The sequence below is a fragment of the Blennius ocellaris genome, assembly GCF_963422515.1.
Source record: "Blennius ocellaris genome assembly, chromosome: 4".
Taxonomy (NCBI): Eukaryota; Metazoa; Chordata; class Actinopteri; order Blenniiformes; family Blenniidae; genus Blennius; species Blennius ocellaris.
Window position 1 is genome coordinate 4458488 of NC_137653.1, and position 20313 is coordinate 4478800.

Below are 20313 nucleotides of genomic sequence, written 5' to 3' on the forward strand. Positions count from 1 at the left end.
CTCAAATCCATTCTCAGTGGAAATCGTGTCTTGAATTAAAATGCCAGAGACAAGGCGAAATGAAGCCTTGTCTGCTTAATTCTTTACACCCTGTTACAGAAAGAACTCAGCTACAACTTCTGCCACACACTGACAAAGAGACTTTAAAAAAAAAAAAGCAAAAAAAAAACAACTTCTACACTGGTTGAACCAAACAGTTTTTTAAGTGCCAGCAAAGTGCCAGTCAAGGGCAAACAGTCAATAACCAGAGCCGCCCCTTTAAATGTCAGTTGTCTAGGAAACAGGTGCAAAAAAAAAAAAATGGAGGATTTGGACGGTGGCTGAGCAACCCAGGAGCCACCGTTTAGCAACGCCCAAGAACTAGAGCTCTGCCAGGCGAATGTCACCCTGCAGAGTCACGCTGCTCCACTGGAGCACTGAAGGCTGAGATTCAGGCAGACAACCGAGGGGAGGGGGGTGAAAAACAACAGAGACCACCTGATGGCATGATCCTCATCTTTAGTAGAATTCCTAAGAAATAAGTGTGGATCTCACAAAACACGCCGTTTGAAAAGAGCAGATGTCAAATGGGAAAATATTAATGTCGTAGTGAATTAATAATCACAATTTATCGATGTGCGAAAATCCCAATGCATCTTTTTGTCTTTTCTTGGATAGTGAATAGTGTGCCAAACTCCTTCATTACATTCAGATCACCATACTCATCACCATAGATGAGGCACAACATTTACTAGAAAAAATATATGTATATAATTAAGATTTCAGGCCTCTCCCTGGAAATGTTGCAAGAAAACAGGTAAGTCAATACAGACTTTGCTCCCATGTCTCTGAACAGAAACACTATTCACTACTGCCCCCTGCTGTGAACATGAATGCTGCCCCTGGACCAGAGTACTGGGAACACCAGGACAGACAACTAAAATACCCAAACAACAATGAACAGTTACTTGTGCAGAAATACTCGCTTATGAACCAGATCCTGACATTGAGTCTACACTTGGTTTGAAATCAGAAAGCTGATCGTTATACAATATGAAGGCAAAGTAACCAGACAGAGTGAAATATAATTTAAAGAGAGTATATACCACAGCATTTAGATGCAGCTGAATAAATATCTGAAATTCAAAACCATTATCTCCCTCTTTTCGATTCAAACAAATCCTGATTCCACTGCTCTGTTTGCAACCCGCAACGAATAAAGGGACAAATTCTGTTTGGGAATCGGCTCTCGGCCCGTTTCCATGCAAACCTCGGAGGTGGTTCAATTTTGGTCTCAAACGATGCGATATAAACACAGGCCCGGAGAACGCAGGTGGCCGATCCCGTTTCACCTCCTGATGACTGTGTGTGTTCACAATTACATGTCGGAATGCGATAAATAGCACACGTTATGCTGCCGTTTGGCGGTTTCGGCAGAAAGCCACGCCGGCGGCGGGCAGTCGGGTGGTCGTCGCATTGGGCGCTTGAGTCACAGCTCTGAGCTCTGTTGTTGTCGCCGTTAACGCGCGACGTGTCTTCTTTAAGCTTCTTGATGGTATGCGGACACGGCTTGTGGTCGGTTCCCCTGCTGACGGATGGACGGACGACAGATGCAGTCCTTGCATTAGTCAGACTCATGGCAGCAAATGTGCTCGATTCAAATCCAAAGACTCCTGCCAGCAACGCTGTCTTGCAGCCGAGTTTTCCCACAGACGTTGTGCATTGCATAATAATAACAGCGGCTAAAGGAGATTTGGTGATTCATTTGGCTTGTGTCTGGAGCTTATATAAATACTTTATGTATGATTCTTATAGTCAGTTTTCCTGTTCAATTTGAGCCCTATATGGTTATTGCCTCGTTCATCTAAAATCAACTAGTTTATATAGATTGAATCAGCCATTCCAATTGTAACATGGGCTGAGTCACGTGACTCAAAAGCTACAGGGCAGGATTTAGTGGACCTGAGACACTGGCAAGGTCATAATCTGGACCAATGTATAAACGGTAAGACGTAGTATGGATTTTCTTTATAGGATCGGCCAACATTGATGAGGCTCTGAAGATTACAAACTACACCTCCCGCCGTCACGATAAGTTGGCTTCATAAACTTTGATCGGAGTGGACAGGGACTCATGGATTATCAGTTCAGAAGACAGATTCATTCGCGCCTCACACAGACTTTAAACCGCCATTAGACTCTTCACAAAGCAACCCGCAAACATAATGGAGGTCGTTGTCAGTAAACAAAAGGGGGGAACGAATGCGCCCTCCCAAATGATTTAGAACGACGTCATTAATTGAATGGTCCAGTAGAGAATCACGCCTTCGGTTCCCCCGGCTGTTATCACTGGCAGGTTTATACAGGAAGCCTCGTGTCACGCCGCACTGCAGTGACCATTCTTCTCGAAATCAGCAGCGTTTCCCGTGACCTCTCAGTATCTCAGCCAGCTCACTGGGAACCTCAGCAACTCCCCCCCCCCCCCCCCCCAAAACAAGGCAAAACAAACACTTAGTCTTGTCATGATTTAATGTTAAATGTCTGCAATGCGTTTGGGTTTCACCTGGCTGCGAGACAAATCCCCCCTCGTAAAACAATAAGTTAAAGCTAGAAGTAGGTCACAGTGATAACGGAGCGTGCCTGTGATATGAATTAATTATATTTGCAATGCTTGCCGAGTAAACTTTACTCTTCTTTTACTCTTTGGAGTTATTATCGGTGTGACATAGAAGCAACTTAAGATGGAAGAAAGCGTCCCTGCAGCTTCCTGGTTTTTTTTTTTTGTTTGTTTGGTTTTTTTTAAATGAAGGATGGTTTATGTAATGTAGATCTCCATTTGTCTATCCAAGCTGACATCAAGGACGTCCCCCTGATCTCTCTGGTTAAAGCAAGGAGCTTGGCAATGTCACTTTCATAACTCATGACCTGCAGTGACAGATACACATGTCAGCACTTCTTCAAACAGATCTGCATTTAATAGCATCAACGTGACATCCATCTTCTTTTCCCATCAGCCTCCTTCACGTCCTGTTCTCCCACCATTTAGGACCCCCCCCCCCCCCCCCCCCCCCCCCAACTTCAACCCACGCCCGAAAAACAAACCGAGCAGCTGTGACATGTCAAACGGATTCTTTTCCCTTCCTGTGTCACATTTCTTTGTATCCCTCATCGTCTCCTCCCGTACGCAGGACGACCCAGCTCCTATTCTCCAGCCACGGCCGATTAATTAAGGCCGTGGAGACGCAGATCGAGGCAGACAGATCGGATCCTTGAAACTTTGCCGTAGTGCTGGTGTCGCTGAACGGTGGAAGGCAAGATAGCCGGCGGGCCCGACTTGGATGGGGACCTTTCAAATCCAATCGCGTCGCGTCGGTCCCCGTCCCAGCCCGGCTATGCTATCAGAGCAGATAACGTGCTCCAGTAAAGGTTACGACTCACCATGACATTTCTGTGGAGACCCAACAACAATCCTCTGATTCCTGCGCTCTAATCTTGAATTCATGTGCATGTTTGTGCGGGCACTTCCCCGCTGCGAGAGTGTGCACACGGGCTCCACACTCCGGTGTTTATAATACAAAAGGTTATGGAATAAAGAGAAACAGTTGGTGAATCAAAACAGAAAGAGCAGACAGCCAATTAAGAGAGAGAGAGGGAAAAAAATAGAGCCACAAATAACATAAAATCTCGCTTTTCATCATGGAGAGACCAGAACAGTCTCTAGACTGCTCAGTTGACCTTATTCTGAAGCATACATGTACTATGGAGAGGTGAAATTCTTACGAAACCAAACATCGGAGGAGTTTTTCTTGCTTCCTATAAGGTAGTTTTCCCTCAACATGCAACCACTGAACATTCATCAAAGTGCATGAGATGTGAACTTTTCAAATATGAAAGAACATAATAGGAAAACAAGTGTATTATTAACTCAAAATAAGTGAGATTATGGTTCACAATATGTTTACTGGGTGTTAACAATGGAACATGTAACCTAATATCCACCAATATACTATACCACTCCATCTAAGTTAGGGTTAATCATGTCTTTTAAAATCTGGAGACGTTCAATAACCAAACACGTTTCTGAAGTGGAAAAAAAAAAAAACAACATTCCCCAATGTCTCTACATATGACAACCTCCCAACAAAATAGGAGCTACTGTACCAATGTTTGTGTTGCTCACTCATGACGCAGCACAATTATTTTTCCTGTCAGTTTTCTGTGTTTAGGAAGAAAAGAGAGAACCTGAATAAGTACCGACAGGGAAATGAAAAGTGGAGACAACAAAGGGAGCAGTAAGAAAGAAAAAAGTCCGCATTTTTTCATGGTTTATTCCAAAATAAAACTTTAAACCGTTTTTAGATGAAAGTGCAAGAGTTGATTAACTAATTATGCGTTCTGATAATCCAAGATGTTTGGTTTTTTTTAACGAAATTGAAGACTGTTAGCAAGCGGCTAAATGAATAAAGCCTCCTTGATTTTCAGGAAATCAGCTTTTCTACCTCTCGTTTTTCCGTTAAACTTTAAAACTAAGACTTAGGTATCAGTATAGGTATTTAAAACTTAGGTGTTGTCACGTGAAACGTTGTCATGTAAAGTAGTGCCATGATAACATTTAAATTTAAAGTATTTCTTCTACAGAGTATACGTGATGGAAGTGTCTATATTTTTTGCACAAAAAAAACTAACAAATACTACCAAGAATTACTACAATCCAAATCTAAAGTCAATTATCTGATACCTTCTGGTTGAAAATACAGTGAAAAGTACAAAAGACATTTTTACAAACCCACCCTGACAACAAAAATCAATGTTTTCTTTGAAATCTTTACAGTTTGCTTGGTGGTTTGTCGGCTGGATTGGAGCCTTTTGGGGGCAGTTTTTGACCCACAGACTTTTCATTTGACAACCCGGATTTAAAGGCTTTTAACTGACAGCAGCTCCGGGTGCAAATGTTTCTCTCATTGAATAAAAATGTGAATATTTTATTTACACTTGGGTTTGTCACTGAGATTTTCTGCAGCAATTCGAAAAAGATTAATGTAAAATTTAATTAGGGTGGCAGGTACTGCTGACATTAACCACTTATCAGCACGCCATTGTTTTGATTAAGATGCTCCAAGTGGCAGAAATCAGATATGCATCGTTTGTTCTAAAGGTCAGTGGTTGTATATCAGGGGGAAAGCAAAATGCAGCCTGAGTTGCTGTGGGATAAGAGGTTTGCACAGAAGAAGTCAAACGTGTGTGCTCAACACGTGAAATCAATCTAAGAGTCGGAAATCCAAAAGCAGATTGTCATCCGAGAGTACAAAGTCCCTCGACTTTAACTGAATAATTCACTTTAAAACAAACTCAGAATGCACATTTGGAAAGTAATTCGTAGCAAAAAAAGAAAATCTTCAAAGAAAATCTTCAGGTGGCACAATAACGAGTTTGTAGCCCTTTTTTACGCGTTTGTTTATTTGATTGTAATTCAAGCCATTTAACTGAGCTGAATACAAATGCAATATATGCTACCAAACGACCGAGAGCTAAAAGTATTCTCTTTCAACGAAGAAGGAAAAAAAAAGAGCCCATCACTTCAGGCGCTCAAACTTTGCTCAAAATAAATGACAGCTCATTGGAGGTATTCTGCATTAGATTGAATCTCATATCCAATCAGTAATTTCCCTGCTGAGCTGACCAGTGCGACACTTCTTTGTGCCACAGCAGCCTCCACTCTCATAACAAAAGCATTTCTCTTCTGAGATCCACTTCATTACCCAGACTAATATGGAGCAAAATGTTTATTCAAATGAGCCAAGATCAAATCCTACAAAATGAATGAGAAAAGGCTGAAATGGATTATATGCTTGCAGGAGAAGAAGAAAAAAAAAAAATCACATTTGAATTAATTACAAACCGAAAGGGCATCATGGTTGAAAAAATGCTTATTCTTCCTCTATTTCCTCCGTTATTTTCCTATTATCTTGCGTTTATTTAGTGTCGCCACTCCTCACTGGCCAGCATTATCAGTACGGGGCCGTAAAAACACAGAATAATTACATTTTATCAGGATCAACGCGACAGCGACAAGCATTGCGAGCCCGCCTATTGGCTGTTGTTTCGAGTAGAAGGCCCATTGTGGGATTTTGATTGGCCTCCGCCAGAGGAAAGACTTTCCATTAGCGATTGATTGGGTGGTGTAATTTTCCACCTGAGTGGCTCCCGAACACCGCAGTTACTGTGCGACTTTTGGCAAAGTGTGTGATTGTGACTTTCCCCCGGCTCCTTAAGTGATATTCTCTGAGCCCTGATGGGGTCTTGTGGGGCGCCGGCCGGGGTGGAGAGCAGCGCTATCCGTCGCACGATAAGTCACATGTGACAGTCTGTCAGGTCACCTCTCATCAGGAGGCGTACAGCGAAGAAAGCAAATCCTTAACGGCAATAACACACACACACACACACACACACACACACACACACACACACACACACACACACACACACACACACACAAAAAAAACATCGACGCAAAACAGGCGGCCAGTGCTGTTTATCCTTTGTGTGGGGGGGGGGGGGGGGGGGGTTTGTTTGTTTGGTTTTTTTTCACAACAAATTCATGTGCGAATGCTTTGCTCGCCATCAGCTCCCCTGCATCCAGCCGAGAGACACGCCTCTGCAGGATGGCTGCTGCTGATTCTGCCAGTCGACAAGCAGCCTCTAAGTGAAGACGTATCAGAGCTCCATCTCCTCCAAGTAGGACACCGTGACCTCCCCACCACTCTGATTCTTTTTTTTTTTTTTTTTGAAGGCGCCTTTTCATTTCAAGTCTCTGAATCACTGCCCTGATTTCATTTACTTACACAGAGATGCAGTCAAGGGTGATTCAAAGGCCACTTTTCTATTAGTTTTTTTTTTACAGCCCCCACTTGCTGAACGTGTACATGACCAAATGCACTGCATATTGATTTGGTATGATATGAATATATGTCCCATAAGTTCAAGGTAGAAATATAGGCTCATAACAAATTACCAGTTGGTCATAAGTAATCCCTGCAATGATTTAAAAATATATAAAAAACATTGGACTGCCAACACTGCATTGATATCAGTGTGGCTGGGTAAATACGTACATGTTGCCGACTATCATCAATTTCAGTTTCTAACATTACCGGTTAAACTATAAGACTGATTTCAAAGTACTTTCCTTACACTTAATCACATTTATCTTGGGCTTGGTGTGGTGGGATGTACGTCAGTATAAGAGTTCAATACGTGGTCATAGAGACTTTCCCCCTTCAGATAAACTGACCTTTGAGCCACAAAAGGTGTAAATGCGTGCAGATTATTCAAAATGCTGACCTGTTTCTTTCCATTGAGACACTTAGAAAGTGTCTCGAACACATGAATGATGTAAATAGCTGCGCATCAGATCTATAAGCAACCCGATCAAGAGAGTGGAGACCTCTGAAGGACACAGAGACAGAGCGTGACAAAACAGTTATTAAACCGAGCGCGAGGCGAGACGATCTGCAGACTGAGCAGCAGGGGAAGAGGGGGACGTGACCATGGAGGGGGTGACAGAGCGAGACGCCAAAATGAAGAAATGTGGACGAGAGGATGGAGAAATAGAGAAATAAGAGGGCCTGCCAGACCTGACGGAGGGCGGAGGGAGAGGAGACGACCACTCCAGGCAGATAAACCGATCGGAAAGGACTTCTGCTGCGTCTGGAATGAAACGAAACTGTGCTTCAGTGCTCGAAGTTGAACAAGAGTTAGAATATTTCTTCCGGTGTGGTTTATGCAACGTAAACAAACCTCATCAAAATCTAAAACTGGAGTATCAGACAATTTCTTCTGACTGCAGAAAATAGTCAAGCGGCGCTGGACGTCAGTCATTATGAAAGCCCTGATGTGTTTTTGTCCTGCATTCACGACGTGAACGCAATTTCAGGATATAGATATAAATCTTTAAATTGAGCTATTTGGGAAAAACACTCGATGCCGGACAAACAGACAAACAAAGACCAAATCTGTTTTTCAAAAACAAGCACAGGCTGCACATCTCTGGCTGAGCGTCTATCTCCTCCTCATTTCCTCGCCATCAGTGGGTTATGATAAAGCCGGAAGCGGCAAACTGTAGGGCCTGGTGGGAGTCTCTTCCTCCTCTGGCCTCGCCGAGCCTCCGGGGGGGGGGGGGGGGGGGGTAAAAAGACGAGGGGAATTACTATCAATGACAGCAGTTTGGAGGCGGCGGTGGCAATCAGATAAGACAGAGCTGTACATGCCACTTGTAAATCAATCAAGGTCACCTTACATTCCCTCTGGTTTCGTTTTAATCCCGCCTGGATGCTGCTCACGCGCCGCTGCGGCTTCAAACTTATCTGGATCTGACACACTCAGGAAAATATGACTTTACTTCCCCAGGTATTTTTGACTCTTTCCGTGATTATGGGCATTCAGAGCTCTGACCTTGGGGGCCAACGCTTCTCTGCGAGTGAACTGTCATGCAGCACCACCTGCTGGTCACAAATATATAGTAGAAAAGAAAAAAAAGGTCAAACTGAGCATGAAAAAAATGGATCTTTCATGTCGCTCATGTTATGTAACTGTGCTGTATTTTGTTAAGGTACTCATCATTGACTTTTTTTTTTTATTCTCTTTTTATTGCAATATAATCACATACATAAAAACATAAAAATGTTGTCAATCTTCTTGTTCTTGTTGATTAAAAACTCTGTCAACAATCCTCCAAACAAACAAAACAGATTTACCTCCACATTCACACAATTACCAGATTTGTGTCATTGTTTTCATTATTTATCAACCCAACATCCTTCTCTCAAGAATTGTGGAGTATTAGTTATCAAAGATTACATTTCTTCTGAACATGTTTACATTTAATCTGTACATTGCACACAATGCACATCTCACTTTCTAACTAATATTTTGCACTGCTCTGTTATTTTATTTTATATTTTATTTTATTTTTATTCTATTTTCTTGTGTATATACTTATTTATTTATGTATGTCAGCACCAGGGTAGACGGCAAAGTAAAAATTTCATTACACTGTGAAACCTGGCTTTTACTGTTGAAATGACAATTAAAACACCTTGAACCTTGAACCTTAAATAAATCTGACATTCACAGGTCAATGCACAGCCTGATAACCATGATGACCATTTCAATCGGCTGTGTTGAAGTAGGAAAACTTAAACATGCAGGGTGTCTGTAATCCACATCCTGGAGTCAATAACACTTTCTCTTGGAGCCACGACAGGCCTTCAAATCATGTGGAATGGCGTTAAAGTCAGGTTAAAGGTCACACACACACACACACACACACACACACACACACACACACACACACACACACACACACACACACACACACAAGTAAAGCAGAGTCGCAATTACTCATAAATACCTTTTTAAAGACTGTTATGGGAGAATATACCAACGCACACATGACGAACATAAAAACTCCACACAGAAAGGCTCCCAGAAGAAGACCACCATGCAGCCTGATAAACATTGATTAAATACTGAGTTTTGTTATATGCCGTATGCTTTGCACCATATCGCATAAAAGTTGTGTGACTTTTCAGGAAGTCATATTTCGCTTTGTAACAGCAGTCCGAAATAACTCTACATATGGTCGGACAGCAGCTTTTAATAGCTCGTAAATAATCTTTTGCAGAAGTTCAGTGTGAATTTTGTTTGTTTAAAAGTGTTTTTGTCAAGAAATAGTGAAATATGTGGGCCATGCTTCTCAACATTATATCGCGTGTAAAAGGTCAATCTACACTGACTTCAAAGGACTGTAAATATTCCAAAATACAACTCTGGGTGGACATATTCTAATGTAATGTCCCTCAATAAAACAGCCCAGTTGTCATTTATTCAAGAATATCGCTGTCAAATAGAAATGTCCCCATGTGTGGTGTCACCTGGTGGCGGACTCTTAAACGTTGGAAAGTCAACACCGTCGTTCAAACCTCGTTTGAAACTTGCCTCGATGAAAGTCTTAAGTGTGAGTCGGCTCGGAGCAGCTCTCTCCGCCCCAACCAGGGAAACACTTGCACTGAAACTCAGACCTCATGAGCTTTACTTCCCGCGGGTGCATCCGTCCCAAAACCGTGTAGTTCCTCCTCCCTCCCGGTCGCCTCTCGGACACCACCTTCCACCGGGCGGGGCGGAGGTGGAGGTAGGCCCCGGAGCTCGGGTCCCTCCTCTGGCACCGGCCCCGAGAGGAGCACAAGGTCCAACTGCAGAGGACGGCGGCCGACGTCACGTTGACCAGGTAGGAACCCAGAGTGTCGTCGATGTAGGACTTCACCGCTTCACACGTGGCCTGAAGAGGGAGAACGCAAAGGCCGGGTGTTTTACTGGAGATCGCCGAATTAAAAAAAAAAACAACCGATACGTAACATGAAAACGATGATTTACACAAATGCGCCTCTGCTATTTACGTACGTCGTTATCTTCGCAGGTTATTTTGACTCGGTTCATATATAACTACAAACATCCGACCGACAGAAAATCTGTAACCTGCATTGCAGTTCCTCCGTTTCCTTGTGTGACTCACTGGAAACCACAATCTCATTACTGAGTGAATTACTGGGTCTTAAAAACCCCAAACCATACACTTACAGTACTTTAAATGAACACCAATGATGCAGTTTTCGGGGTGGGGGAAAAATCTACATGCACACAAACTTCTTTTTTAAATTTCTAACACTGAGGCGCTCTGCTTATATATTCAGGATTATATATATATATATATATATATATATATATATATATATTCTTTTTTTTTTTTTAAATACAGGAACTGTGTTTATAATTGTGTATATATTGTATGTACTACTGTAAAAAAAAAAAAAAAAAATTTACTTGTCATCTTCACACAATCTATCTTGCTGAAGCTGGATGCTGGATACACTGGTGTCGATGGACAGACGGATGGTGTGTGTTTATGTGTGATTTATCTAAAAAAATAAAAAACAAAAAAAAGCCATAAGCTGTACCTCGGATTTTGAAAAGCTGGCGTCGCCCCACAGGATCACACCTGCTGCCCCTAAGGCTGCGCTCTCTCCGACGGTGTAGACCAGGTGCTCCTGCGGGACACACGAAAAAAAAAAACACTCGACCCTTCAGACCAAATCCACCGCCGGGGAGAAAGAACACGACGACTCGCCGGCGTGAAATCCTCCACTTGCCTGCGAGAGGAACTCCAAGGTGTAGGTGTAGACGATGCGGCTGTAAGGGAACACGGGCGGCGGCGAGGGGCCGGCCCGGGCCGCGGCCCTCGTGGCCTCCAGGACGCGGTGGCGGGCGTACAGCAGCACCTCTCTGCGGAGGCCTCGCTGCCCCAGGCCCAGGTAGATGTCGGGGTAGAGGGCGGACGAGACGTTCCACAGCCACAGCAGCTCGTCGTTCCTCTTCGCCTCCTTCGCCGGACACTCGCCCGTGTAGTTGGCGCCGTCGTAGGAGTTGTAGCAGCACGGGAACCCGTAGTAACCCCACAGACCGCCGGGCCTCTCCTCCCGGCCCAGCCTCACCGTCTCCTCCATGAACTTCCTGGCCGCCTCCTCAAACTCCCGTCGAGCCGCGGCTTCCACCTGCGCGGGGCTCCAGTCGGGATGCCTCGCCCTCACGAGCGAGCGCGACCCCTCCCAGTAGACCTGCTTGCTGTCCCAGTTCCTCTCCCACACGGGCCGCCAGCTCTCCCAGTCCACCACCGCCAGGCCCTGGAAGTCCCCGTCCGGGATTCTGGTGCGGATGTGTTCCCGGCCCGCCCGGAGGTGCTCGTCCAGGCTGCCGTTCTGAGGCACCCCGCCGTTCCGCGCCTCCCCCCGGCCGGTGTAGCTGGGATACAGGCCGAGCATCTCGGAGTAAAAGATGGTAACGTTGTCGCCCGCAAAGCTCTGGTTCTGGTTCTGGACGATGCTGAACGTGCCCAGGTCCAGGTCCACGCCAAAGCGAGAGAGGCAGCTGGCCGTGGGGGCGTTCCACACCTTGAGGAAAGGGACCTGGGGAGGCGGTGAGAACTGGCGTCCGGAGACGTGGACGACCAGGATGAAGAGCAGCAGCGGCGGCAGCAGCAGCTCCGGAGGGAAGGACTTCATCTCTGCAACGATGTGAAACTTCAGAGCAACATTGCAAAACGCCGTCGTGTTAATTCAGATTGTATACAGAAGCGTCGCGTGAGACTGAACGTGGTCGGACAATGGGATTTCATTTCGGTGCAAACTTGTGGTTTGGTCAGGCCTCGAGTCTGCTGTAAACTTCGACATGTTTGTTTTCTGATCAGCTCATCCTCACAGTACAGATGTGATAGCGACGTACGAGAAAAAAAGGTTTGCTGCCGTACAACGTCGGCGGTTCAGATTTAGATCTCCTCGCCGTGTTCAGTCTGAGGATCTCACTGAAACGGGGCGACTCACAACGGGCAGATTCACCTCAACACATACCTTCATTAGAGTTTATGGCATCCTCTTAAATTTTACACTTCATATCATCGTCCAGGAGGGCTGGGACCTTGTGGAAGACGGGTTATAGATTTAACTGCTGGCGTAAAGCAAACCAAATGTTCCACAGTGATAAAGATTAATATCGCTTTATGTTTGTGCAGTGCATCCGCTTCTAAAAAAATAAGATTTTATTGAAGTTACCGTCTTTCAGGTTATGATATTGTATTTATTGTTTTCTCTTGTTTCTTAAATTTTGTTTTTTTGTCATTTTGCTTATATTTTTTCTATTCTTTCAAGATGCTTGTTGTAGGACCCCGTCGCAAACTAGTTGTTACATCTCAGGGGGTTATCCTGTTGATAAACAAACAAACAAACAAACAGCATTTTAAAAAACAAAAACAAATTTCCTGCTTGAAGTGGATCTATTTTTGGGGGTGAACAATTTTTTTTTTTTTTTTTTAACTGAGATTCAAGAGAGGAAACTTCAAATGTCTTTGCTGCAAACGTTCATCCTCTTCTGATCTTGTCTTTGGTGTAGAGGAAGAGCTCAGACCAACCACGTGCCGTCAGCTTAAACCTTTGTTTTGAAAGAACTACATGAACTTGACACAAAAGTGCGTGTTTTCAGGAGAATTGGCTAAAACATTCAAATTAAACTTTTTACCAGCAGTGACGCCTCCTCATCTTTTAATGCAAGCTGATTTCAAACTGATCACATAAATCATGTGAAAAGAAGCTGCAATGAAGAAAAACAAAAAACAAAAACAAAAAACAAAACACAACCTGCTGTGACACTGAGTGTGAAGCAAACTGACAAACACTCACTTACCTAGTCTAAAACTGGAGACGCTCTCTGAGCTGCGGTCCAGTTATGCAAACCAGAAGTCCCGTGATCTGAATGATACATTCAGGAAAAATAGAGGGGAGGAACAAATAAAAGGAACCAATCCGAGCTTGTGCACAGGGATTCCTGACGACCAATAAAAGCATGCGTGTTGAACCCTCTCGCGATGCAGGAAGATTTAAAGTCACAGGCAAGTCGAAACGCCACCCCACAAGCCTTTTTTCTACCTCAAAAGTTCGTTTCAGTAGAAAAAGAAAAAAAAAGTAAATGGGAATTTAAAAAAAAAAAAAAACAGAGTTCCACTAACTCTCCTCCAAGATTAAAGCCATAATGGACTCTCCCAACTCCAGACTTAAATGTATGCTTCACTTCACTCTTTAAAAGCAGTAAAAAATAGCTCTCGGTTAACAAAACCCTACAATTACATGGGGAAGGGGTATGAGGCTGCAGTCTGCAAAACGTGTCCCAACATGAGAACCAGCTGGATTTGACCCCCCCCCCCACATGCGTCCCCCGTGAACTTCACTCTTTATTGACTGCAGACAACAGTAACCTGTTACTGGCCAAAACCACATTTTAACCTCACTGTCTCAATGGAGACAGTTGTCCTGAAACACACACACATACACACACACACACACACACACACACACACACACACACACACACACACACACACACACACACAACACACACACACTTTCCACTGCTGTAAATCCTCCAAGAAAACACACAAAAGATCTCCACAAAAGGTTTATTTACTCTGACGAATGAGAACCTCGGTACACGTTTGCTTACGGGACACATTCACGTCAGACGTCAAAACTGGAGAAATGTAGTGTTTAAAGAGAGGAAACTAGTAGTCATATTGGACATGGACTTAAGAAAATGTCCTATAAAACGCATGAAAAATACATTCAAATAAATAGCAATACTGTATTTGCCTCTATAAAAACATCAAATGTCAGAGAGAGAGAGAGAGAGAGAGAGAGAGATCAGGCACTTGAAGTGTGTTGTGCTGTTTTGTTTTGCTTTTTTTTCCCCAGATGTAAGTGCACCACCGCCACCGTCACCACGCAGCTCAGACATACATCAACTCATTCAGCACATCTTTACCACAGAAGCCTCCTCTTGGTGAGAAACGGGGGAATCCGACACCTTGGGAAGCAGTGAACGAGAGGAAACTGAGAGCAAATAACGTAAACAAGGTCACTTCCAGCAAATCTTTCACCGTTCAAAAAAAAAAAAAACGAAAACAAAGAAAAAAACTCCAATATTATAAACAGACATTGCTTTGCAATTTCCACAGTGTTTCTATTTAAACTTCACTTTGTGTCATCCAACGTTTTACAACAACAACAACAAACGACAACACCAGTCGCCCCCATACAGCCCCTGATGACCCCCCCAAACATGTCCGAGAGCTTTGGTTTTATGACCAGAGGAGCAGAAACGCCATCGCCACGATCACGTGCCGCAGCGCCGAGGCCGCGGCCCGACCCGCCGCCCCCCTCTGGTGCATGGGGTCCGTCTGGTCGCAGCCGTCCCCCTGGAAGCCGCTGTAGCACTGGCACTGGAAGGCCGCGCGAAAGCCGGCGCCGTCCGCCTCGCCGAGCTCGCCGGCGACGGACGGCTTCCCGCCGTGACTGACGACCTTGAAGGTGAGCGGGTTGAGGTGCAGGTAGACGTCGCTGTCCGGGTTCCGGCGCAGGCAGCGGCCGTGGGAAGCGCACAGGGTCTGGCTGCACAGCTCCGCTGCCGTGGAGACGTTGAGGAGGTATTGACTCAGGGTGCCGCGCAAATATGCGTCCAGGTCGGAGCAGCTGGCCTGGAGAAAGGGAGGGGGGGGTGTTGACTGACTGTTTATCATGAAAAATGTCACCGTTGACGACTTTTCACAGGATGGCACTTTCAGATTGTTTTAATCAGAGGTTTGTGAAAGGAAACTACAAGAACTTTATGTGTCATGCCTGGAAAAAAAAAAAAAAAAAAGATTTAGATGTATTAATTAAGTAAGTGGGAGGAAGCCAAGTGTGGGGGAAATTCTACACAAGCAGATTCCACATTAAAAAAGCTCCAAGGCAACAGAGCAACACCGATGTGCTGTCGTACTTATTTCATGATTTCAAACATCTTTGATTGTGCATCTCTGAATTCAAGCATATTTAAATATTTTTGCACAAAGTAAGTTATCAACTGATTTTGTTTATTTTTTAAATAAATGAGATCCACAGACTGTCCCGTTACATTGAAAAGTAACTGAATTCCACACTTTTAAAAGGGTTTTGAAAAGTGGTATGCGGTGGAGTGGTTAAGATTAGACGTCAAAGAAAAACCAGATTAAGAAACTTTCACGGCCTGCATGCTTTTTGTTCCAGCAAACGTCCCTCAGATTGATCACTTCTTTGTACTTTTCAGGTCACGTCGGATTGAGAGGCTTTGGTGCAAAAGAAGGGAAAGAACATTAAATTATATCACAAGTAAGAAAAATCAAACATCAAACAGCGGAGACGTTTGGCCACTAAATTAGAGGCATCGATTCATTTAGTCGGATCAAGTCCACTTAACCAGCTCCAGAAAAAAATACCGAACCCCACGCCACAAGTAAAAGTCGACTTTGACGGTGAAACAGAACACGAGCGTCTCTCCTGATATTCACCCAAGCTGCTGAAATCTACATTCCTCTTTGTCTTTTGTCTTCAGACGCACAGCTTCCTACCCTGCTTCAGATAGAATAACACAGATCTACTTGTACTTGTCCCTCTTTTTTTTTTTTGCAACTGTTGTAATTTTTGCAGCATCAAGAACTAAAACTGGAAACATGATGCGAGTTGAGCAAAGTCCTCAGATCTGCTGGAAATGAAATGTATTACTTTAATACACGCATCCAACTTGAATATTTCTGCCATTTCAACACTTACTTTTGTGAGGATTTAAAGCCAGTTTAAATATAAATGTTTCAAGGTTGTAAATGTCTCGAAGTGGATGCATTGAGTACATGTATGACAAGTGGGTATGTGGTTACTTGCAGTCGTTTGTGCACGGTGAATATTCACATTGCCATGACTTCTAAACTGTTTATACAAGCAAACAATTGTTTAACTAGTTCATACTGTATTATATGAACTCCAAAATGTCACCAGTTAGTTTAGAAGTTACAGAACAAATTTAACTTCCCCGATGAAAGGTTAGTGGAGAACACGAAGTCGATGTTGCATGTTTCTTCCTGTCTCCTTCCTGCAGAAGTGATGCCTTCCACAACAAAAACAAACCGCTCTTGGGTGATCGGAACATTTAATTACGGGCCCAAGTCGGATCAAAGTGCCTCCGATAATGCCATCAAAGTCCTCCGGACTAATGTCTCCGCCGAATCGGAGGACCATGTGACTCGGGCCGCCCCGGAGGAGCTCCCGGCATCAAATGACTGCACACATGACAGACCAGAGCAGCGGCTCCAAACCTGATCTGGTAACATTTGTGGCGAGTGTTTGTGAGTTGCTCCAAAGCAATTCATGTGGGGGGTTTGATGCGTGGTGTGTTGATGCTCACCCTGCTGCTTGCGTACCCGGCCTCCCCCCACAGGATAATCCCAGCTGCTCCCAAGGCCACGCTCTCCCCGATGGTGGAAACAAGATCGGTCTGTAAAAGATGAGACAGCACTTTGCATTTCTGGGAGAACGGGGTCGAACACAGCGGCGGAGGAACCGTGCGACGGGGGGTCAGGCTGTTAGCGGTGCCATCAGGCCGGGAGGATGTGAAGCCAAGCTCTTATCTGTTAATGCTCCCATAAGGAAGCAGTCAATCGGGTGTTTGGCCAGATTTTTCTACTTGACCAACACCCATCCTGCGCACCACACACAAACGAAAGGTATTGGGGTGTCTTGACTGTAACCAGAACAGGAAAAGGACTGTGTGCTGTCGATAAGGAAAAGTAGTGCGAGAGAGCTTTTGTGAAGCATGCGCCGGCACAGAGGGCCACAGTGTGACAGGGAGGATTAGGCCGAAAGATGGAAAAGAAACAAGGCCACACCGGCCTGCGTGGTTTGACAGCCGATAGGAGGGCATTAGTCAGATCGTCGGAGCGGGAAAGAGGAGAGGAGCCGGAGTCGAGAGCTTCTAAAGTTAGACCGTCACCTCAGTCAGCTGCTCCGGGGAGTTGGCGTAGGTGGGTCGGGTGTACACGAAGACCGGGCGCGCCAGGCCGTCGCCCGACGAGGCCAGGCGCATGCCCTCCTTCACGCGGTTCCGCACAAACTGGCGCCCGGAGGCGGAGGAGCGCAGCACCGTGCTCATGTAGACGGAGGGGAAGAGGGCCGTGCTCTCCGTCCACAGCCACTTCAGCTGCTCGTTGCGGGCCACCTCCACGTCGGGGCAGCGCCCGGTGTAGCTCTCCAGGGTGTGCCGGTAGTCGCGGCCTGAGCAAGGAGATCATGACGCTGCTGGATAAAATACACAACTACCACCGCACGGTAGGCGCACATCACTTCCACCGCGCTGATTTGCACTGAGTTCGCAGCAGGTGTGATTTTAACGCTGACTGTTTGTTGGCGGGGGCCAGGTGGGGTTCTTCTGGCGCACCAGCTCCCGGGAGTGCCGGCGGTAGACGTCTTTGGTTTCCCAGTTCCGTATCCAGAGCGGGCGCCACTCCTCCCAGTCAATGACTGCCAACCCCTCGGCCTTGGGCTCGCGTATGTACTTCTGGACGCCCTCCGGCATCTTCTCCAGGTGTTGCGCAAGGTTGGCCGCCTGCGGCAGCCCCCCGTTCACGGGCGTCTGGTCCGGCTCGTAGTAGGGGTACAGGCCCAGGCGGTCCTTGTAGAAGATGGTCAGATTCTGCCTGACAAAGCCCTCATTGGGCGAGGCCACGATCTGGAACTGGTCCAGCTGAAAGCGAATGCCGTGCCGCGGGGCGCAGTCCTCTGTTGGGGCATTCCAGGCAAGGAGCAGAGGCTTTTGGGAGTACAGCGGCCATCTCGTGGGCTTCAGTCCCAAAGCACAAAGGCCTTCCCACAGCAGAGCATTCAGCAGCAGCACTTTCCAGAGTGACAGAGTCCAGTACAACATGTCTTCAGATGTGGATTGACAGGACCGACTGTCGCACTCTGCTCTACAATTCAGATTGACATTTAGGAGGGTTTTTTTCAGTTTAGTTGGCAGATAAAAGGCATTTCTACATCAGTCATTCATGAATCGAACACTTCAAAGCCCTCGGTTAAATTTAGCCCTCCTGTCCCAGTAAGAGCCACAAGCATGACTTCACTTCAGATTTTTTTTCATGCTACTCAGACTTCAGCTTTACTATAGATGTATAGTAACCCTTTATAGGGCACTAACTGAAATCCTATTTAACGTTTTTACAAGGTGTTGTTGAAGGATATTTCAATCCTTTACAGTCAGTGTAAATATATATCATTATATTGAAATAATTATATCAAATCTTTTGCAAAGAGGCATAACATTGCCCACAATCGCATGTGTTTCACTACTTATTCCTTGTTAAAACATTCTCTAAATGGGCATTGTCCTACAGTATAATGTGATATTTAGACAGAAAAATACAGCAATTATGACTCACTAGACTAACTAAGTGTAAGTTTAAAATAGTCACTTGTAGTGGTGTTCTGTGTAAAGTGCTGATGATCAAGTAATTGTAATTTTTCACATTTTCTCATATTTTTGGGATCTATATATCAATCAGATCCCATAACTGGGAGCAAACAAAACGTACATCACATAAATAACATCGCTCGATAAGCAGTACAGATGTTTATTCCTATATTCTAGTATTTCCTTCAACTTGACATTAGATGAGAAGCAAGCATGTGACGCAATAAGGTCACTTGTGTGATTAAGTTTAAACATCCCAAACTGCGAAAAATGTAATGCACGAGTATTTTTTTTATAACTTTTAAAAAAATATATAAATGGCGACTGTGTTTTAATGCATTTCTAATAAAGTACCCAACAGCAAATAGTGCACTTTTTTCATAGTTCATCTGAGCACTATTAAACATATTAAACTGTAACTAAAGTGCTTTCTTTCTGCAGATTACCTGTTAACAGAAAGCATCCCTCTCTCAGTCACATGCAGACTTCTGCTGCAGTGTTGCTAACTGACAGGAACTGTGGTTTTACGCGTTCCCTTGCAATGAATGAGGAAAGTTTCCAGTTTGCTGAACAAACTTACCTTCACATGCAGACTGAGGACGCATTCCCCCGCGGGCTGCAGCCCTCCAGCTCCCCGCGCCGCTTCCCCCCCACCCTCCCCTGCAGCCTCTCAACTGGAAATCAATCAGTGTGAGCAATTTAAAAAAAAAAAATTACAAATCGTGTGCGTTTAAAACTGCATGGATAGGATGTGATATGTGCCGCATGTAGCCCGTGCAGACCGGAGAAGGGAGCCAGCCCAGCAGCCCACCCCCTGCGAGGTTGTCAGTTTAGTTGCGCCCCGTTCACTGGAGGAGCTGGACCTCCTTCAGGACGGAACCATTCAGGCTGTGAGAGAGGGGGGGGGGGGGGGGAGAAGGAGGAATGGACGGAAAGGCAAACCGGACATCCATAATACTCTGTCAGCAAGTCGTATGTGCCAGTGTGGTATGTTTGTTCTCCACATATCCTCACGCAACCCCTATCTAACAGATGTATGGTTGGATTATTTTGTGCTTATTGTGTAAAATGCTCGTCCTGCGCCCCCCCGTACAGTGTCTTATGGGTCAGTCCAAGAAGTGAAATTCACACACGGTGCGGCTGCGATCGCATAAAGTTATTAATCATAAAACTTTGAGAGATCAGAGTTCAAAATACATACATTCGTAGGACAAATTGAAGCTTTCAAATAATAACGAGCACAACAAATTTGTTTTCGAGTTTCAACTTCTGTCTTTGAAAAGAGCAGTATGACTCACTACTTACTAAGTGCATGTTTAGAAATAGAGATTTTCAATTGCAGTGGTTTAATGTGTAAAGTGTTGATCAGTCGTATCCCCTAACTGAGAACAAACTAAAATAATATCACAAAAATAACATATAACA

At 44.8% G+C, this 20313-nt stretch overlaps 1 protein-coding gene across 1 annotated transcript; it reads right to left on the reverse strand.

The window, feature by feature from the left end:
- Positions 1-8597: 8597 nt before the first annotated feature.
- On the reverse strand, positions 8598-19556 carry LOC308129427 (uncharacterized protein). Its single transcript, XM_080495368.1, is given in 10 exon segments — positions 8598-10315; positions 10992-11081; positions 11184-12110; positions 12313-12391; positions 14721-15109; positions 16831-16920; positions 17416-17711; positions 17714-17828; positions 17830-18388; positions 19469-19556. Coding segments are annotated over 9 exon segments (2829 nt in total). The 5' UTR covers positions 18346-18388; positions 19469-19556; the 3' UTR covers positions 8598-9988.
- Positions 19557-20313: the final 757 nt, after the last annotated feature.